The following is a 21163-nucleotide window of genomic DNA, read 5'->3' as shown; positions in this document are numbered from 1 at the left end:
TTACACCTTAGCACTGCTTACCATCCTCAGACAGACGGACAGTCAGAACGGACTATCCAGACATTAGAGGATATGTTGAGAGCCGTCGTGCTAGATTTTGGCATTAGTTGGCAAGATTCTCTACCTCTTTGCGAATTCTCGTACAATAATAGCTATCAAACAAGCATTGAGATGGCACCGTTTGAAGCTTTGTATGGCAAGAGGTGCAGATCTCCGCTATATTGGGATGATGTTTCAGAAGTACCAGAACTTGGGCCAGATATGATTCGTGACATGACTGAAAAGGTAAAGGTTATTCAGAAAAGAATGAAGACAGCACAGGATAGGCAAGCAAAGTACGCCAATATCAGACGTAGACCGTTAGTATTTGAGGTAGGAGATAGGGTATTCTTGAAAATTTCTCCTTTTAGAGGCGTTGTGCGATTTGGCAAACGTGGGAAGCTATCTCCTCGATACATTGGTCCGTACGAGATTCTTGAAAAGATTGGCGATCGAGCTTATCGACTTGCTCTTCCTCCTTCTTTATCCGGAATACATGACGTATTTCATGTATCAATGTTACGCAGATATATGCCAGATGTTTCTCACGTTATTCAACCGAACGAAGCTGAACTTGATCAAACCTTGAGCTATATAGAACGACCGATACAGATTCTTGATCGAAAGGACAAACAGCTCAGAACGAAGACCATTCCACTTGTGAAAGTTCAGTGGAGTCGACATGGCATTGAGGAAGCGACGTGGGAAACGGAAGAAAACATGAGGCAGAAACACCCCGAGTTATTTATATGATATGAGTATGTATTCAGTTTTAGATTATCAAACTGTTTTAGATACTTTGTATGGTTACTTCAGTTCGAGGACGAACTTCTGTCTTAGAGGGGGAGAAATGTAATGCCCAGAGCAATGATTGACATGTACGAATTCATAGATATGTTGTGAAGATTGTACATAACCATAAGAAATAAGAAATGATATCTATTGAGATTAGATTGACCGATATCGAGAATGTTGGATTATTCATATTTCGGTGAGACCGGAAGGACCGAACCAGGATCGGATCGTCCGATGCGTTCGGATCGTCCGTTCGGCGTTCGGAGCGTCCGAGCCAGGTGGCTGGACACATGGATGGCATGCAGAGTTCGGATCGACCGATCGTAGTTCGGATCATCCGAGACAGTTGGCTAGAGACGTGGAAGACATGCAGGATTCGGAACGTCCGAAGTGAGTTCGGAGCGTCCGAAGTGTGTCAGATCGGAGCGTCCGAAGTGGATCGGATCTTCCGATCATTGTCTATAAATAGAGGCGCGAGATTTCATTTGATTAGTAAGTGTTAAAGAAACATTTCCTAGAAAGTGTTAGACATTCTATTGCCGATTCATCTTCACGACTGTAACAGCAATTCTACGACGAAAGGTATAATACATGTTTTGTTTTGGGGAATCACGACTCAAATGAGATCACATTTGAGTTTCCCAACCAAAACCACATACGAGTTTTATTGTTTATATCTTGATATAGGTATTATTATTATAGATTTGTTTATAGATCTTGTATGCAAATCTCGCTATGCTTTGTTTACAGATCATGTTACATTGCATTAGATGTTTATTAGAACTTGTATTCAATTCTTATTATGCTTTGTTTACAGATCATGTTACATTGCATTAGATGATTATGCTTGTTTACAGATTTTGTATTCATGTATTAAGATAGGACAGTCTGGAGATCAGGCAGACTTCTAGATGTTCGGTTCTATCCCAGCTTAGGGGAAGATCACCGCCCCTTTGTAGACGTGGATACAGATCAGGCCGAAGTCTAGGAATAAGACGTACCGTCACCCCGATTGGGAGGGTAGGTGATAGATCGTCTTATTCACACCGGGATCCCTAGAGTTTTAGTCGAGTCGCATCTAGACATGATTAGGCTCGCATTTCATGATTTTATATGAATGACATTCATATCAGCATGTTTCATGTTTTATAGTATTTATATGCATGTTCACATGTTTATACTGGGATGTGTTCTCACCGGTTTTTCGGCTGTTGTTATGTCTGTATGTGTGCATAACAACAGGTGGGGCAGGATTTGGGTCGAGACAGAGATGATCGTGTTAGCGTGGAGATCTCGGGCCTAGCAGACGGACCAGTAGTTGTCTTTTGTTATGTACTGTATTTTATTACTGGTTAGTTGAGGATATACGGAACAGGACATAGATTTTATGTTTGTATGTTGTAAATTAAATAAAGAACTTGTGCTTGTCTAGTTACATTTTGATTTAAATATAAAAGCGAAAAATTGACCCACATTTTAGAATAACAATCCATTTAATCCCAAGAAAAAGATTTAGAGCCCGGGTCCCCACAGATCGTGTCTGATCGTGACCCCAGGTTTACCTCCGAGTTTTGGAAGAGTCTGCACAGAGCTATGGGATCACGGTTAGCTTTCAGTAAAGCTTATCACCCTCAGAGCGACGGTCAGTCAGAAAGAGTCATTCAGATTTTAGAGGACTTGCTCAGAGCTTGTACTATTGACTATTCTGGTAGCTGGGATTCTAAATTGCCACTTGTGGAGTTCACGTACAACAATAGCTACCAGGCGTCGATTGGCATGGCACCGTATGAGGCTCTTTATGGCAGGAAGTGCAGATCGCCTTTGTATTGGGATGAGGTTGGCGAGAGAAAGATGTTGGGACCAGAGTTGGTCCAGCAGACGGCCGATGTTGTTGCTGTGATCCGTGAGAGGATGAAGACAGCACAGTCCAGACAGAAGAGCTATGCAGATGTTCGTCGTAGGCCTTTGCAGTTCGAGGTTGGCGATCACGTGTTCTTGAAGATAGCACCTCTCAAGGGTGTGATGAGGTTTGGCAAGAAGGGCAAGTTGAGTCCGAGGTTTATTGGTCCATTTGAGATCTTGGACAGAGTTGGTGACAGAGCCTACAGATTAGCCCTACCGCCAGATCTTGACAGAGTTCATAATGTTTTTCACGTATCGATGCTCAGGAAGTATATTGCAGATCCTTCCCATGTTCTTCGCCACGAGCCATTGGACTTGACGCCGAATTTGACTTACCAAGAGATTCCGATTCAGATTCTGGATCGCACAGTTAGAGTATTGAGGAACAAAGAGATCGGCATCGTTAAAGTCCTTTGGAGGAACCATTTGATCGAATAGGCTACGTGGGAACCAGAGGATGAGATGAGAGAGAAGTATCCTGAGTTGTTCGTGCAGTGACGTCAATTTCGCGGACGAAATTCCTCTAAGGAGGGGAGATTGTAATAGCCGAGCCCGGTTTACGGTACGGTTTAAGCTTTATTGTGTTTATTGGGTTTTATGATTTAGATGTTTAGAGTTGTGTTTTGGGCCATAGTATTATTGGTTATTGTTGTCTTGAGGTATTAGATGTTGTTGGTTGTTCGTTTCAGTGTTTCGGTTCGATTTTCAGTTGCCTTGGTTTGTTCTTGGCCGAAGTGGTACCGCACCCGCTGATGAAACTTAAAATTAATAATTTATTATATGTTAAAACCTGTATTTTAAAATTTTAAGTTTCATTAAAATTATAAATTATGTTATTTTAGTATTGTTTGTTTATATTTAAATGTCTTACTAAATTTGTTTTATTTTCAGGTTTTTTACGTGTTGGTAAAATAATGATAACTCAAGCTAGAAAATTCAAATGGAGGTGACTCAAACATGGTTGGAATCCTTGAGAAGTTATTTACAACTTTGCAGAAGACATGATTGCCTAAAAAGCTCATTAAGATGATCAAATTGTGCAAAGATAAAAAAGAGGACACATTTACTTTTACTATGACCATCATTTAGTAAAAAATTCATAACTATTTCAATATTTATCCAAATGAGGTGAATCAAGTGGCCAAACTCATCTACACAAAATTCCCCACATGTTTGTGGCCTTAATCAGAGTCAAAGTGGTGAGAAAAGTCGTGGAACAAGGCATTGAAAGAAGGGACATGGAATTGGAGTTGAGGAGACAAAGAATACTATTACAACTACATGGCATTAATAGAATTTTTGACTCTTTCTCTCATTTGGCCTATAAATAGAGGCTTTGTGCTAGCTTGAGAATCATTCTATCTCATTGTAAAATATAGTGTGAGTGTGTATCAAAGTTCTAAGTTTAAATATATTTTCTTTCATTTTCTCAACTATGAGTGATATTTTAGTGTTGATCAAAAGTAAGTTCATGGCAAGCTAAATCTATTATGTCAAGGTGAAGAGGATGCATTCTTGGTGAAGTAAGATTGTTTATATTTTGTATATTATTTCTTTATCTCTTTTCATTTAGCTAACTTATTTTTATTGTAGGTATAAAAATGAATTATTTGTTGTTATCAATTTACATCAAATGCTTGATACCATTAAAGTGGTTATCTTGATTTGTTGTTTAATTTTGATACAATAAATATTTCATCACTTATTATTATATATATATAGATATATATATATATATGTATATTTATATAATAATATCATAATATTTCATTTAGGCGATAGCGTGGCTCTGCCGGTTGTTCTAAATGAAATATTATGACTTAATACTAACATCTAACAATCTAACATTACTTTTTCGCAACTAACTTTTATTTTTTGCATCTAACATTTACTTTCTTGCAACTAACTTTTAATTTTCCGCAACTAACATTTACTTTATTGCAACTAACTTTTACTTTACCGCAACTAACTTATTAAATCAATATATTTCATTTAGGCAATAGCGTGGCTCTGCCGGTTGTTCTAAATGAAATATAATGATTTAATTTAACATTTAATTTATGCAATTATTTATTTATATAGTTATAATTATAATCATAGGTACCATATATAAAATATCGGTTAATTCGGTATTTTCTATAGTGGGAACTATATTAGATTATGTGTGTGTTTAATTTTCTTGGAACCATTATTTATGGTAGTTTCTTTTGTTTCACTTTTAGTTAAACAATATTACATAAACCAAGAATAAATCCTCAAGCCTTGACAATATTTATAATTTGTAAACTTCAGTCTTGCATTTGGTAATCTATAAATTAATAAATTTAAACTCAAAATAACCTCTCTGTGGATCGATCTCGTACTTACGAAATATATTACTTGCAGACAACCTACACTTGGGTGAATTATTATTTAAGTAGTAACAAGTTTTTGGCGCCGTTGCCGGGGAGGTATAAATTAAGTTTATATTTGTTATTTATGTTTTATTTATAAGTATTGTGTGTTTTTACTTGTATGAGTGTTTGGAGTCGAAAAAAAAGTGTTAGACTTATTCGAGTATCTGAAAATAATTTAAACATGGATGATAATTCAAATAATCAAGATAATGATAATAATAATAATAATAATAATAATAATAATAATAATAATAATAATAATCAAGAACATGATCAATTAAGAACACTTAGGCACCATATGAACCCTATTAGAACTAGTGCCCCATCTTGTTTAGTTTTTCCTCCTGACGCATCAAATTTCAACTTTAAACCTCAAATTATTCAACTTTTACCAAATTTTCATGGCTTAGATTCTGAAAATCCATATTTGCATCTAAGAGAATTTGAGGAAGTTTGTAACACTTATAATGATCAAAATTGTAGCATGGATATAGTTCGATTAAAGCTTTTCCCTTTTTCTTTAAAAGATAAAGCTAAAACATGGCTACAAAATTTAAGATCAAGTTCAATAAGATCATGGGAAGAAATGCAACAACAATTTCTCAAAAAGTTTTTCCCTTTCCATAGAACAAACTCTTTTAAAAGACAAATTACAACTTTTTCTCAAAAACAAGGAGAAACATTTTATCAATGTTGGGATAGATATAAAGAATTACTTAATACATGCCCACATCATGGTTTTGAAACATGGAGAATAGTTTCTCACTTTTATGAAGGTCTTATACCTAAAGATAGGCAAATGATAGAATTCATGTGTAATGGAACTTTTGAAGATAAAAACCCAAATGAAGCTATGGAATATTTGGATTCATTAGCAGAAAATGCTCAAAATTGGGATAATATAGGTACAATAGAACCATCAACAACTAAAAACAATAATTCAACAAATGGGGGTGGTATCTATAATCTCAAAGATGATGTAGATATTCAAGCTAAACTTGCATCTTTAGCAAGAAAAATTGAGTCATTAGAAATGAAAAAGAGTGGTCAATTAAAAAGTATTCAAGAAATTGTTTGTCATATATGTGATACACATGATCATGCTACAAAAGATTGTCCAACATTACCTTCATTTAAAGAATGTCTCCATGAACAAGCAAATTATGTTAACAATTATAAAAAACCAATACTAGATCCTTTTTCACAATCATATAATCCGGGATGGAAAAATCATCCTAATTTTAGTTGGAGGAATGATAATAATGCACAACCGTCACAACAATATTTTCAAAATAACCAAAATCATCAAGGTTATATTCCTTATGTTACACCTCCAAGAAAAAACTTTGAAGATGTAATTCATGCATTTATCCAAAAGCAAGAGTCTATCAATATTCAAAACAGTCAATCTATGAATGATTTGAAAGAAACTCTTGCGAAATTTGCATCTGCACTTAATATTCATGAAAAAGGAAAATTTCCATCTCAACCTCAACCTAATCCTAAAAATCAAAATCAAGAATTAAAAAATGAAAAAATTGATCAAATAAAATCTGTTATTAGCCTTAGAAGTGGTAAAATAGTTAATGATCCATATATTAATGAAAACAATGATCATTTAAAATCAAAGAGTAAGGATGATAATCTTGATACTTTTGAGAATGATGATACCTTAAATTCTAAGAATAATATGGTGAATGATAAATCATCTAAAATAGTAAATGACTCAAATAAACCTCCACCATTTCCTCATGCATTAACAAATTATAAAAAACAAAAAAGTGATTCTGATATCTATGAAGTTTTTAAACAAGTAAAGATAAATATTCCATTATTAGATGCTATTAAACAAGTACCTTCCTATGCAAAATTTTTAAAAGACCTATGTACTGTGAAGAGAAAATTGCATGTGAAGAAGAAAGCATTCTTGGCTGAACAAGTAAGTTCTATTCTTCAAAACAATTCTAGTTTAAAATATAAAGATCCTGGTTGTCCAACAATTTCATGTATTATTGGAGAAAATAAAATTAAAAAAGCTTTGTTGGATTTGGGAGCAAGTGTGAATTTACTTCCTTATTCAGTTTATGAAAAACTTAATTTAGGGGAATTAAAACCCACTTCTGTTACTCTTTTACTGGCGGATAGGTCAATCAAAATACCTAGAGGTATTGTAGAAGATGTGTTGGTTCAAGTTGATAAATTCATATATCCAGTAGATTTTATTGTTTTGGATACACAACCAATAGAAGTACATAATGAAATTCCAGTAATATTGGGACGACCATTTCTAGCAACTTCAAATGCTTTAATTAATTGTCGAAATGGAATAATGAAATTGTCTTTTGGAAATATGACTCTAGAACTTAGTGTGTTTAATTTATGTAAACAACCAAGTATTAATGAAAATGAAAATGAAGATGATAATGAAATTCAAACAATTGTGGAAGAAAATATACAAGAAGAAAACTTAAATCAACAATGTGAAGTTTTTTCAGTAGAAAGTTTGGAGTCTGAAAATAATTTTAAAGAAGATGATAATATAAAACTTGAATTAAAAGCTTTACCATTAGAATTGAAATATGTATTTCTTGGTCAAAATAAAACATTTCCTGTTGTAATTTCTTCCACTCTTCTACCAAATCAAGAAGAAGATTTAATTCAATTACTTAAAAAATATAAAAATGCAATTGGATGGACTTTGAAAGATATAAAAGGTATGAATCCTTTAATTTGTACACATAAAATTCACTTGGAAGAAAATGCTAAAACGTATCAACAACCGCAAAGAAGGTTAAATCCACATATGAAAGAAGTTGTTAAGAATGAAGTATTAAAACTATTAGACGCTGGAATTATCTATCCAATCTCAGATAGTAAATGGGTAAGTCCAACACAAGTAGTACCTAAAAAGTCAGGCATCACTGTTATAAAAAATGAAAAAGGAGAGTTATTACAAACTAGGATTCCATCTAGTTGGCGTATGTGTATTGATTATAGAAAATTAAATGATGCAACTAGAAAAGATCATTTCCCACTACCATTTTTAGATCAAATTTTAGAAAAAGTAGCAGGAAATTCTTATTACTGTTTTCTTGATGGGTATTCGGGGTATTATCAAATACCTATATCATTAGAAGATCAAGAAAAAACTACTTTTACTTGTCCTTTCGGAACTTTTGCATTTAAAAGAATGCCATTTGGTTTATGCAATGCTCCGGCTACTTTTCAAAGATGCATGTTAAGTATTTTCAGTGATATGATTGAAGAATATGTAGAAGTTTTTATGGATGATATAACTGTTTTTGGAAACTCATTTGAAAATTGTCTTAAAAATCTAGAAAAAGTATTAAAAAGATGTGAAGAAAAAAATCTTGTTTTAAATTGGGAAAAATGTCATTATATGGTTAAATCTGGGATTGTCTTAGGACATGTGATATCTGAAAAAGGAATTGAAGTTGATAAAGCCAAAGTTGATGTTATTTCTAATTTAACATCACCAAAAACGGTCAAAGAAGTTCGATCATTCTTGGGTCATGCAGGATTTTATAGAAGGTTTATAAAAAATTTCAGCATAATATCTAAACCAATTTCAAATCTTTTAACAAAAGATACACAATTCGAATGGACTCAAAAATGTGAAAATTCTTTTAAAAAAATAATTAATCTTTTAATTACATCACCTATTTTACAACCTCCAGATTGGTCTTTACCATTTGAATTAATGTGTGATGCAAGTGATTATGCTATAGGAGCTGTGTTAGGACAAAGAAAAGAAGGAAAACCTTATGCAATCTATTATGCTAGTAGAACCTTAAATAGTGCCCAAATAAATTATTCAACTACTGAAAAAGAATTACTTTCAGTAGTATTTGCATTAGATAAGTTTCGATCTTATTTAATTGGTTCTACTACTATTGTTTACACCGATCATTCTGCCATAAAATATTTATCAAATAAACAAGATGCTAAGCCAAGATTAATACGGTGGATTTTATTGTTACAAGAATTTGATATTATAATTAAAGATAAAAAAGGAAAAGAAAATGTTGTAGCCGATCATTTATCTAGAATAATGACTGAATCATCTCATAATGAAATACCAATAAATGAAAATTTTCCAGATGATCAGTTGTTTTATGCTACTATTATGCCATGGTTTGCTAATATTGTAAATTTTCTTGTGACAAATAAAATGCCTTCTCATTGGAATTCACAGGATAAGAATAAATTCTTGATAGAAGTTAAAAAATTTTATTGGGATGATCCTTACTTATTTAAGTATTGTCCTGACCAAATTTTTCGACGATGCATACCCGACAATGAAATAAGTAATGTTATTAAATTTTGTCATTCTGAAGCATGTGGAGGTCATTTTTCATCCAATAAAACAGCTACAAAAATCTTACAATGTGGATTTTATTGGCCGTCTTTATTCAAAGATACGCATTTATTTTGCAAATCTTGTGAAAATTGTCAGAAGATGGGATCAATTTCAAAACGAAACATGATGCCTTTAAATCCAATCATAATTATTGAATAGTTGGGGGATAGATTTTATGGGTCCATTTCCATTATCTTTTGGATATAAGTACATTTTAGTCGCTGTTGATTATGTTTCAAAATAGATTGAAGCGATTGCATGTAGAACTAATGATCATAAAGTTGTTATAAAATTTTTAAAAGAAAATATTTTTAGTCGATTTGGAATACCTAGAGCAATAATTAGTGATGGGGGAAGTCATTTTATAAATAAATCATTTTCTTCTTTGTTAAGAAAATATGGCATTACACATAAAGTTTCTACCCCATATCATCCTCAAAATAATGGTCAAGTTGAACTAGCAAATAGAGAAATAAAACAAATTTTAGAAAAAACAGTTAATCCAAATCGAAAAGATTGGTCTTTAAGATTAACTGATGCATTATGGGCATATAGAACTGCATTTAAAACATCATTAGGGATGTCACCATATAGGTTAGTTTTTGGTAAGCATTGTCATTTACCGGTTGAACTAGAACATAAAGCTTATTGGGCAATTAAAGCATTTAATACTAATTTAGATGATGCATCTAAATTAAGAAAATTGCAAATAAATGAACTTGAAGAATTAAGAAATGATGCATATGAAAATTCAAAGATTTATAAAGATAAAACTAAAGCCTTTCATGATAAAAATATTATGAGAAAGTCATTTGAAATTGGACAAAAAGTTTTGCTTTATAATTCTCGTTTGCATTTATTTCCAGGTAAACTAAGATCGAGGTGGTCAGGACCATTTATAGTCAAATTTGTTTATCCTCATGGTGCTGTTGATATTGAAAATCCTAAAAATAATGACGTGTTTAAAGTTAATGGGCAAAGACTTGAGCCTTTTATAGAAAATGAAATTCTTAATGATGAGTTTATGCCTTTATATGATCCACAATAGCTGTTTGATATTTTCATTTTGTTTTGCAGATTCTAGTTCATTTCCCGGTTAAGTGGCGGATAACGGTACTCCGTGACTGTTTAAGTCGGTTTCTTCAGTTTTCCCAAAATAATTGAAATATATATAATAATAATAATATGGATGTGTGTATTATGAATCTTCGTAAATATTTTGCTTGTTTACCTGATAATGCGTTGAAAAAAATTTATAAAGCTAGATGTGAGCGGCTAAGGTTGATGATGTTATATGGCATACCGGATGATATCCGTTTGATAATTGAAGCAAAAGTCCGATTGGTTGGGGAAGCAAGTGAATTAATAATAAGACATATGCCAGGATTTGGTAAAAGCACATATGCCAAAAAGCGAAGAGCTAAACGTATAGGTGGATGTCATAAATGTGCAAGGTGGACTTGTAAAGGAAATTGCAAAAATGTTGGAATGACATCAATGAATAGAGAAGATAAAATTTTATTCATTAAGAATGGTCTGAGTAAAGAGCCTTTGGATAATTTTCTAGAGGTTCTTGATACGCATTCTAGTGGGTACGTGCAAAATGAACTTCTTAAACTATGGTGGCAATTTCAACAGGAGGAATATCAATATGGACGGTGGAATCTGCCTTACAAAGATCCTACTGTAGTAACGCATATCTATTTAGATAATTAAAAATATACACAATTTCGTCTTGGGAATCTGACGTTAAAAGACCCTGTTTGCCAATTTATAAGAAAATTGGATGGGAAGCATATCCTCGACTCATAGAAGGCGTTGAAGCCGTTACTGAACGTAAAATCAGAGGAAGATGTGAGCCACAATCACAACTACGCTGTATATATTTGTTTTAATTTTGTCATTTTTATTTTCTTTTAATAATAATAATTTCCTGTTCAAATATTGACTTTTGGCATGTTACGTTTATAAATTCAAATGCTGTGATCTAACAATTACAGAAAACATATTTCTCAACATGTCAACGTCCACGGTAAGTAAAATCAAAAATATTTGTGTATTTTGTGGATCTAGTGCAGGAAAAGATTCAATTTATGAAGATGTAGCAGAAAAGCTTGGAATAACACTTGCTAAAAGAAAGATTCATTTGGTATATGGTGGTGGTGAAGTTGGCCTCATGGGAAAAGTTGCAAAAGCTGCGCATGCAGGTGGAAGTGAAGTCTTAGGCATTATTCCGATTACTTTAGCCAATCTTACAGGACCAACAATAGGAGAAGAAATGCAAGTGGACAACATGTATGAACGAATTACTCAAATGATTGAACATTCAGATGCTTTCATTGCTCTGCCAGGAGGTTTCGGTACTTTGGAAGAAATATTTCATACTGTTTGTTGGGCACAATTAAATATCCACAATAAGCCAATTGGTTTGTTAAATGTTAACAATTATTATGATAAACTGTTATCGTTTCTTGATGATGTTGTGGAACAGGGATTTATTTCATTAGCTTCGCGAAGGATGTTAGTTTCTGCTACAAGTGAAGGTGAACTTATTGATTTACTGCAAGGATTTAGTCATGAACCAGATCCATTCTTATCTCAACTTAATTGGCCAACATCCAAGAGTAAGAAAAGAAAATTCATGTGATGCTAAACTTGCGATTCAACGGTATGTTTTTAATGTTTTTTTTAAGGTATGAATAATTTCTTCTTCTTCTTCTTCTTCTTCTTCTTCTCTTCTTAGTTTTTTTTATTATATAAAAATAAAAATATGTAGTAATAATAATAATACTTTTTAGTTCAATGTCGAGTAAGGTGTCAGTAAAATGCACCTGAGACACATTAGTTAATAATTATCGGAAAATCGCAATACACTAGATTTTAATATTCATTATATTCAAATTACAGACTACAAGAAAAATTAGTTTTCATATGTACCAATTTATATACATATATATTTTGATCAATTAATATAAAATATATAATAGATGTGTTTATTTATTTACATATATGTATATAATTGTGTGTGTTTTCAAATAAAATAATTTCTAAAATTTTTATGAGAATATAGTTAAAAGATATGGTTTGTATGGTTGTTAACATGTATAATTGAAAGAATTCTTTTGTAAAAGTATAATATATACTCACATATCTTTTGTGAGTGAGTGGTGAGAAATGAGAAAACAATTAATAAACTTTTATTGATGATTAAAAAATGGTTTATTACAAGAATATAAATCCCCTAAAAAAAAATATTTATTGAAAAAAAAAAGAAGTAAATAAATAACGGACTGCAAAATACTTTATTCAGTGTAAATTTTTTTTAGATTTGATTGATGTACTATCAATGTGTTCTAAAAACATCAATCAATGTTCTCAAAAAAAAAAAAAAAAAAAAAAAAAGAAGATTTGTTTGTGCTAGATAAGTTCCAAAGGAAATCGGATGTATCCGTTATATAAATGTTTATATATATACATATATATATATTTATGGTAGAATGTTTGGATAGAAAATTTTATGTTATTGTAAAATTTTGCAGTCACGTTATTTAAAAAAAAAAAAAAAACAATAACAAAAAAAGAAAAAAAGAAAAAAGAAAAAAGAAAAAAGAAAAAAAGGGGATTTTATTCTTTGTAAATTTTCCTATTTTGTTTTCAATATTAGTTTAATTAATTGTCTGCTTTAATACTTGGCCTTTTTCGATGAGAGTTAATATTCATTCCAACTCCATGAGTGAAAACTAGCTATTCCGTAAACATTTTGACCTGAAAGATTATATGGAGTTGAGGCTTTTACAATAATATTCTTGATATTATACATGTTATGGTGGGTGGTGTGAATTATCTTTTTGACTATATTATTATAAATTTTTTTAGAAATTTAAAAATTATATATATATTGTTACTTTATATATTATGTGAAAATAAGAATAAAAACACATCTAATCATATATTATTATATTAAACGAATATATATATATATAAATCGGTATATGATTTTGTTTTTAATGAATATGTTTGTATTTGAATATATAAAAGGAATAAAGAATCTAGGTTGTGACTTTCCGATAAATTTTATTACTAAGGGACTAGTAATAAGATAGTGTGGGGGTGTGATGAAACTTAAAATTAATAATTTATTATATGTTAAAACCTGTATTTTAAAATTTTAAGTTTCATTAAAATTATAAATTATGTTATTTTAGTATTGTTTGTTTATATTTAAATGTCTTACTAAATTTGTTTTATTTTCAGGTTTTTTACGTGTTGGTAAAATAATGATAACTCAAGCTAGAAAATTCAAATAGAGGTGACTCAAACATGGTTGGAATCCTTGAGAAGTTATTTACAACTTTGCAGAGACATGATTGCCTAAAAAGCTCATTAAGATGATCAAATTGTGCAAAGATAAAAAAGAGGACACATTTACTTTTACTATGACCATCATTTAGTAAAAAATTCATAACTATTTCAATATTTATCCAAATGAGGTGAATCAAGTGGCCAAACTCATCTACACAAAATTCCCCACATGTTTGTGGCCTTAATCAGAGTCAAAGTGGTGAGAAAAGTCGTGGAACAAGGCATTGAAAGAAGGGACATGGAATTGGAGTTGAGGAGACAAAGAATACTATTACAACTACATGGCATTAATAGAATTTTTGACTCTTTCTCTCATTTGGCCTATAAATAGAGGCTTTGTGCTAGCTTGAGAATCATTCTATCTCATTGTAAAATATAGTGTGAGTGTGTATCAAAGTTCTAAGTTTAAATATATTTTCTTTCATTTTCTCAACTATGAGTGATATTTTAGTGTTGATCAAAAGTAAGTTCATGGCAAGCTAAATCTATTATGTCAAGGTGAAGAGGATGCATTCTTGGTGAAGTAAGATTGTTTATATTTTGTATATTATTTCTTTATCTCTTTTCATTTAGCTAACTTATTTTTATTGTAGGTATAAAAATGAATTATTTGTTGTTATCAATTTACATCAAATGCTTGATACCATTAAAGTGGTTATCTTGATTTGTTGTTTAATTTTGATACAATAAATATTTCATCACTTATTATTATATATATATAGATATATATATATATGTATATTTATATAATAATATCATAATATTTCATTTAGGCGATAGCGTGGCTCTGCCGGTTGTTCTAAATGAAATATTATGACTTAATACTAACATCTAACAATCTAACATTTACTTTTTCGCAACTAACTTTTATTTTTTGCATCTAACATTTACTTTCTTGCAACTAACTTTTAATTTTCCGCAACTAACATTTACTTTATTGCAACTAACTTTTACTTTACCGCAACTAACTTATTAAATCAATATATTTCATTTAGGCAATAGCGTGGCTCTGCCGGTTGTTCTAAATGAAATATATTGATTTAATAAGTTAGTTGCGGTAAAGTAAAAGTTAGTTGCAATAAAGTAAATGTTAGTTGCTTTAGGCAATAGCGTGGCTCTGCCGGTTGTTCTAAATGAAATATAATGATTTAATTTAACATTTAATTTATGCAATTATTTATTTATATAGTTATAATTATAATCATAGGTACCATATATAAAATATCGGTTAATTCGGTATTTTCTATAGTGGGAACTATATTAGATTATGTGTGTGTTTAATTTTCTTGGAACCATTATTTATGGTAGTTTCTTTTGTTTCACTTTTAGTTAAACAATATTACATAAACCAAGAATAAATCCTCAAGCCTTGACAATATTTATAATTTGTAAACTTCAGTCTTGCATTTGGTAATCTATAAATTAATAAATTTAAACTCAAAATAACCTCTCTGTGGATCGATCTCGTACTTACGAAATATATTACTTGCAGACAACCTACACTTGGGTGAATTATTATTTAAGTAGTAACACCCGCACCCTGGCAAGGACCACCCCCGCGGTCACTAATGTTGAATTTTGATGGTTTTACCGTGAGGACACCGCACCCGCGGCAGTGTAAGCACCGCACCCGCGGTAATTGTAACACCGCACCCGCGGTGATCGTGCATGGGAATTTTGTTGGAATGCCGTGAGCTTAGCGCACCCGCGGTGCTTGTGTGACCGCACCCGCGGTGTAAGTATGGGCGAGATATTTAGTACCTTTTTGATTGAGTTGACTTCATTTCTACCTTATCCTCCCCTTCATTTCGAGATTTCCTCTCATTTCTTAGGGTTTTCTACCATTTCTTTTGTTCCCTATCTTCAATCCAAGCTTCTTTTCGACGATTCGACTTGAGATCGACGTTCTCCGTGGTATAAAGAAGCTTAGGTAAGTTTTTGGTGCGATTCTAACATGGTTTTTGGAGATGAGTTGTTATAGGGTGTTGTTATTGTTGGTTTAATGGGATATTTGACTTGTATTTTTGGATATAGAGTTGATTTTGGTGTTGTTTATGGATTATTGTTGTAGGTGGTGTACCAAGAGTATAGTTTGAAGGTGTTCTATTGGTTGTAAGTGGAATTTCATCCCTTTGCTCACATGATGATATATGTATTGTGTTTTAAAGATTTTAAAGTGATATTCCCTTCAATGATTCATTGTTATGTATTGATTTCATTGATTATCTATTGGAGGCATTGTATGTCTCACTATAGTTAAAAAGGGAATACAAGAGAAAAGATAGAGATTGCGAAACGACGGCTTTAAATGCTATTCAGAGTTCAAATGTTTTATTGGATTGATTTATCATAGTCAGAGCATTGCATGCAATTAGATGATCATCGACCATAGACTTTTATCCCTCACAGTTATCGATTTATATCGATGGGATATTTGCAACCACAGACAGAGATACTATTGATATCAATCCAACCAGAGAAAAGAGAATACCATCGTATTGCTATCTATTGCTATTGCTATTGCTACAGTTATTGCTACATTATTCATGTTTCAGAGTTGATGGTATTTATAATTTCAAAGTCATGTTTTACAGAGTATACTATGTATCATTGCTATGTAGAGTTCCACTTACTGAGATTTATTCTCATTTCAGTTATTTCATGTGATGCAGATAAGAGTGACCGACCAGGACAGTGATCGTGGATGGGGGTCATATGCATACACCGTTGGAAGGAAGATTATTTTGCAAATATTTTGGGACATGATCATAAGAATGATTTTTTTGTATTTTGTATATCATTTGAATGATCATGTATTTATTTTGTAAACATTTTATGAAATGTATTTTGAAACTCCTTCCATATTTGAAATAAAATTTTAAATTCCGCTGTATTTTAATCGTTACGGGATAGAGGTGTCACATTTAGTGGTATCAGAGCGGTGTTCTTCGGACCAATGCATATGACTTCGTCTGCTTTCAACTGTCCGGGTATGTTTTCTTGCATCTATCTATTCATTGTTATCTATTGATTGGTGTCTTGTGAGCAATTGTAGAGTATGCCTCCTAAGCGTAAGGCGACCGAGGGTGAGGATAGTTCTTCCTCGAGAGTTGTCGACGAGTTCGGCAAGTTGCTTAAGGAGCAGGCTCAGGTGCATAGCGAGCAGATTCAGCAGCTCATTCGTATGCAAGGAACTGGACAGGGTAGAGGCCAAGTGAGAGGTCAGGTTGCACAGGCTGTTGGCACTGATGCCGTCTTTTCTGCTTTCAAGAGAATGGATCCACCGGAATTCGCAGGTAGCACCGATCCTCTAGTTGCTGTCGAGTGGGTCAAGGCTTTAGAGGCGATCTTCGATCATCTCCAGTACGAGGACAAAGACAGGATCAGCTGTGCCGTTTTCATGTTGGTTAAGGCTGCCCGCATTTGGTGGAATGCGACGAAGGTTGGTGTGACTGTTGCGACATTGAAGTGGTCAGAGTTCACAGACTTGTTCTATGACAAGTATTTCCCCGATGCACTTCGAGCGAGGAAGGTTACGGAGTTCTTGGAGCTTCGTCAGGGGAGCTTGGATGTTGGTGAGTATATTCTGAAGTTTGAAGAGTGTTGCCTATTTGCTCCGTACATTGCTTCCAATGACAAGGATAAAGGCGCTCATTTCATTCGAGGCCTTAGAGCTGAGATTCGTCGTGATATCAACATGTCCAAGGCTGTTACTTTCAAGGAGATCGTGTCCAAAGCTTTGTTGGCCGAGCAGGATGAGAAGGACATCGCCAGGGAGAGGCAAGAGAGGCATCAAGCTATTGCTCAGAGAGGCCAGGGTTCTAATCAGAGGGGCAGGGATCGTTTCAAGGGCAAGGGCAAGATGGAGCCGAGTCCTAGACCACCTCCAGTTCCAGTTGATCCCGAGAAGCCACTGTGTCCTAAGTGTGGCAAGCATCATCGAGGAGAGTGCAGACTTGGCACTCATTCTTGTTACCGTTGTGGCACGGCAGGCCACGTTGCCAGAAATTGTCCACGAGGAGCTAGCCAAGGGAAGGTGCAGGGTCGTATCTTTGCGATGACGAAGGAAGGTATTAATCATGATTCTTCATTGATCTCTAGTATTATTTTGATTTCAGGCAGAGTAGCTACGACTTTGATAGATACTGGTGCTACTCATTCTTTTATGTCTGATTTGTTTTTGAGATCTTTGGGTATAGTTCCTTCTGTTCTTTCTGTAGTAACCCGATTCCTAATTTGAGTTAATTATTGGATTAATTATATTTCGGTGGGATCGGAAAGACCGAACCAGGTTCGGATCGTCCGAAGAGGGTTCGGATCATCCGAAGTGGGTTCGGACCGTCCGAGACAGGTGGCTGGACACGTGGAAGGGTTCTGGACACGTGGAAGGGTTCGGATCGTCCGATCAGGGTTCGGATCGTCCGAGCCAGGTGTCTGGACACGTGGAAAGGTTCGGATCGTCCGATCAAGACTCGGATCGTCCGGGACAGGTGGCTGTACTCGTGGAAGACATGCAGGGTTCGGATCGTCCGAAGTGGGTTCGGATCGTCCGAAGTGTACCAGATCGGAGCTTCCGAAGTGGATCGGAGCGTCCGAACATTGGCTATAAATAGAGGCGCGAGGCTTCATTTGTGACTCGCCATTTCAGAGAGTTCCAGAGCATTTCAGTCGTTTCTGACAGGTTTCTAGTCTTTTTCCGAGGTTCGGGCACTAGCGGGGAGCTACTAGTGTTGTAGCGGAGCTGTGCTCTAGTTTGGAGCTAGCGGCACCAGTAGGCTGACTGCGGACGCAGGCGTGAGTCTAGGACTGATTGTTAGGATCTGCTGGTTTGAGGTACGAAAGTACTATCCGAGATATCCTGGTCGAGTATACATCCTTATATGTGTTGCATGATTATGTGGTGCATTGATATATGTCATATGATGCATGCTATTATGTCATGTTTTATGATGCATGTTGCATTTCATGTTGAGCCGTATCTCCTTTGAGATAGCCTTTACTGTTGAGCTGTATCTCTTTCGAGATAAGCTATATCTTGTGGGGCCGCTCAGCCCTGTCTTGTCTTGTGGACGCATGGACACCGAGAGTACACAGTGGCCGACGGGTCCAGGAGGGCTTCGGTGATCCGGGACATTTTAGGTCCACGTCTGTTCTTGTAGTGGATGCAGTGACCCAGAGGAGTACCGCGCGGCACTATCCACTTGGCGCCTCTAGACTGAGCATTTTGAGATCCTTTGTGACTCCTATTTCTTGACTACCCTGGTATCATATCATAGCATGTGCATTTCATATAGGTTTGTATACTCATGCTTTTGTACTGGGCGTTCTTATCGCTCACGTCCTCGGTTTTGTTTATCTTGGACACCCCATTCCCACGGGGCAGGCCTCAGGTTGGACAGCTCAGGAGGAGGAGGAGGAGGACGTTGAGTAGCTGGTTGGTTTAGTTCTTCGGTATCTTTTTGTTTCGATATGGTTGTACCGTATATTTCATTTTAGTTTAGTTGTCCTGGATTTTTCGATTGGGTTGTATAACTATCGTTTGGTGTCAGTTTTCCGCTGTTATCTCTGATTATTATTAATTAAGTTAATTGCATGCTTAGTTCTTCATTAGTAGGTGATTCTGGAACGGGTCACTACATTTATGGTATCAGAGCATGCTTACGATTTTGGGATATAGATTCTGTTTTAGGATTTTCGTTGACCATTTTACCATTTTTCCCCATTCTATCTTGTAGCGATGGCTGACCACTTTGGTGATGAGAGTAGTCAGGGAAGTGTAGGTCGTTGGGGTGACCAGGACGATCGTAGGCGTCATCGTGAACATCGTCATCGTCGGGATGGTCCTAGGCGTTTTGATTTGCACCGTTTCATTCAGATGGGGCCTAAGCCTTTAGTCGGCGGTGAGACTCCCGATGATGCTGAGGATTGGTTAGAGCGCATGGAGAGTTGTTTCCGTGCATTCCAGTGCACCGAGGAGCAGCAGATGGAGACCCTTAGTTTTCTTCTCGAGGGCCGTGCGCGCAAGTGGTGGCGATCGACTTCTGCGCCGATAGTCCAGTCCCAGGGTAGGGTGACTTGGGCCGATTTCCGTGCCGCTTTCATGCAGCTGTATTTTCCTCCAGCCCTTCGTCAGGCAAAGACGATTGAGCTCCTGAATCTTAAGCAGGGGAGTATGTCTGTTGATGAATATCAGCAGAAGTTCTTTGAGTTGTTACCTTTTGCTCCTCATATCAGTGGCAGTTCTGAGGCCAAGTATGACCATTTCCTCCAGGGTCTTAACCAGGAGATTTTTGATCGAGTCACTGTCTGTGATAATCCTACTTCGTATGATGGGTTAGTGAACCGGTGTCGCCAGGCAGAGATCAGTCTCCAGCGTGGTAGGGCTATTCTTTCTTCTAGACCTCCGAGTACTTTGAGCCCTCGATCTCAGTCTTTCAAGAAATCTGGTTCTTCTTCTTCTGGATCTGGATCACGGTCTAGCGGTGTTTTCCGCTTTGGTAAGAAGAAGGTTTCTTGTGTACATTGTGGGAAGAACCATCCATCGGAGCAATGCCGATCAGCCGCGGGAGCTTGTTTTCAGTGCGGAGAGATGGGTCATCTCAAGAAGAATTGTCCTCAGTTGCGAGGTGGAGCAGGATCTGGTTCCGGATCTCAGACGACTGTTCAGCAGAGGAGGCAGGGTCAGGCAGTGGGTAGTTCAAATCTTCGACCTCGTGCCCAAGGTCAGGTTTTTGCGCTGAACCAGGATCAGGCTGCAGATGAGACAGAGAGAGTCATAGCAGGTACTTTTCGTTTATGCGGTATTCCTGCTTTTGTTCTTATTGATACCGGAGCATCACATTCATTCATTTCTGCACGATTTGTTAAGCGTCATAAGTTACCGTATGTTTCTCTAGACGTCATTCTTTCCGTTTCTACCCCGATGGGTCATTCGGTGTTAGCAAAGCGTCTAGTGATGGGTTGTCCCTTAGATTTTGAGGGTAACGAATTGATTGCGAATCTTATGATCCTGGAGATGGAAGATTTTGATTGTATTCTAGGTATAGACCTATTGACTACCTACCGAGCTACCGTGGATTGTTACCAGAAGCTTGTTCAGTTTCGTACGACTGAGAGCTCTAGTTGGTTTTTCTATGGTGAGGGAGCGCGACCTCCGATGCCAGTGGTATCTGCTCTGAAAGCCTGTCGTGCTTTAGAGTCGGGCGGGGAAGGCTACCTCATCTATGCGATTGATTCATCCACAGGTAGTGTTGGTATAGAGGATATTCCAGTGGTTTGTGAATTTCCT

General features: G+C 35.1%; 1 protein-coding gene and 1 non-coding gene across 2 annotated transcripts; one reads left to right on the top strand and one right to left on the bottom strand.

Moving 5' to 3' along the window:
• Positions 1–5762: 5762 nt before the first annotated feature.
• LOC140842196 (small nucleolar RNA R71) lies at positions 5763–5873 on the bottom strand. The gene has a single exon (XR_012120328.1). It is a non-coding gene; the product is annotated as a small nucleolar RNA R71 (small nucleolar RNA).
• Positions 5874–11499: 5626 nt separating this feature from the next.
• On the top strand, positions 11500–12294 carry LOC140840421 (cytokinin riboside 5'-monophosphate phosphoribohydrolase LOG3-like). The gene has a single exon (XM_073207619.1). It carries the CDS (start codon positions 11531–11533, stop codon positions 12158–12160), a length of 630 nt encoding a protein of 209 aa, XP_073063720.1. The 5' UTR covers positions 11500–11530; the 3' UTR covers positions 12161–12294.
• Positions 12295–21163: the final 8869 nt, after the last annotated feature.

The sequence above is a fragment of the Primulina eburnea genome, chromosome 9 (genome assembly GCF_022965805.1).
Source record: "Primulina eburnea isolate SZY01 chromosome 9, ASM2296580v1, whole genome shotgun sequence".
Taxonomy (NCBI): domain Eukaryota; kingdom Viridiplantae; phylum Streptophyta; class Magnoliopsida; order Lamiales; family Gesneriaceae; genus Primulina; species Primulina eburnea.
Note: the sequence above shows the minus strand (reverse complement) of the source record. Positions and strands in the feature narration are given on the sequence as shown.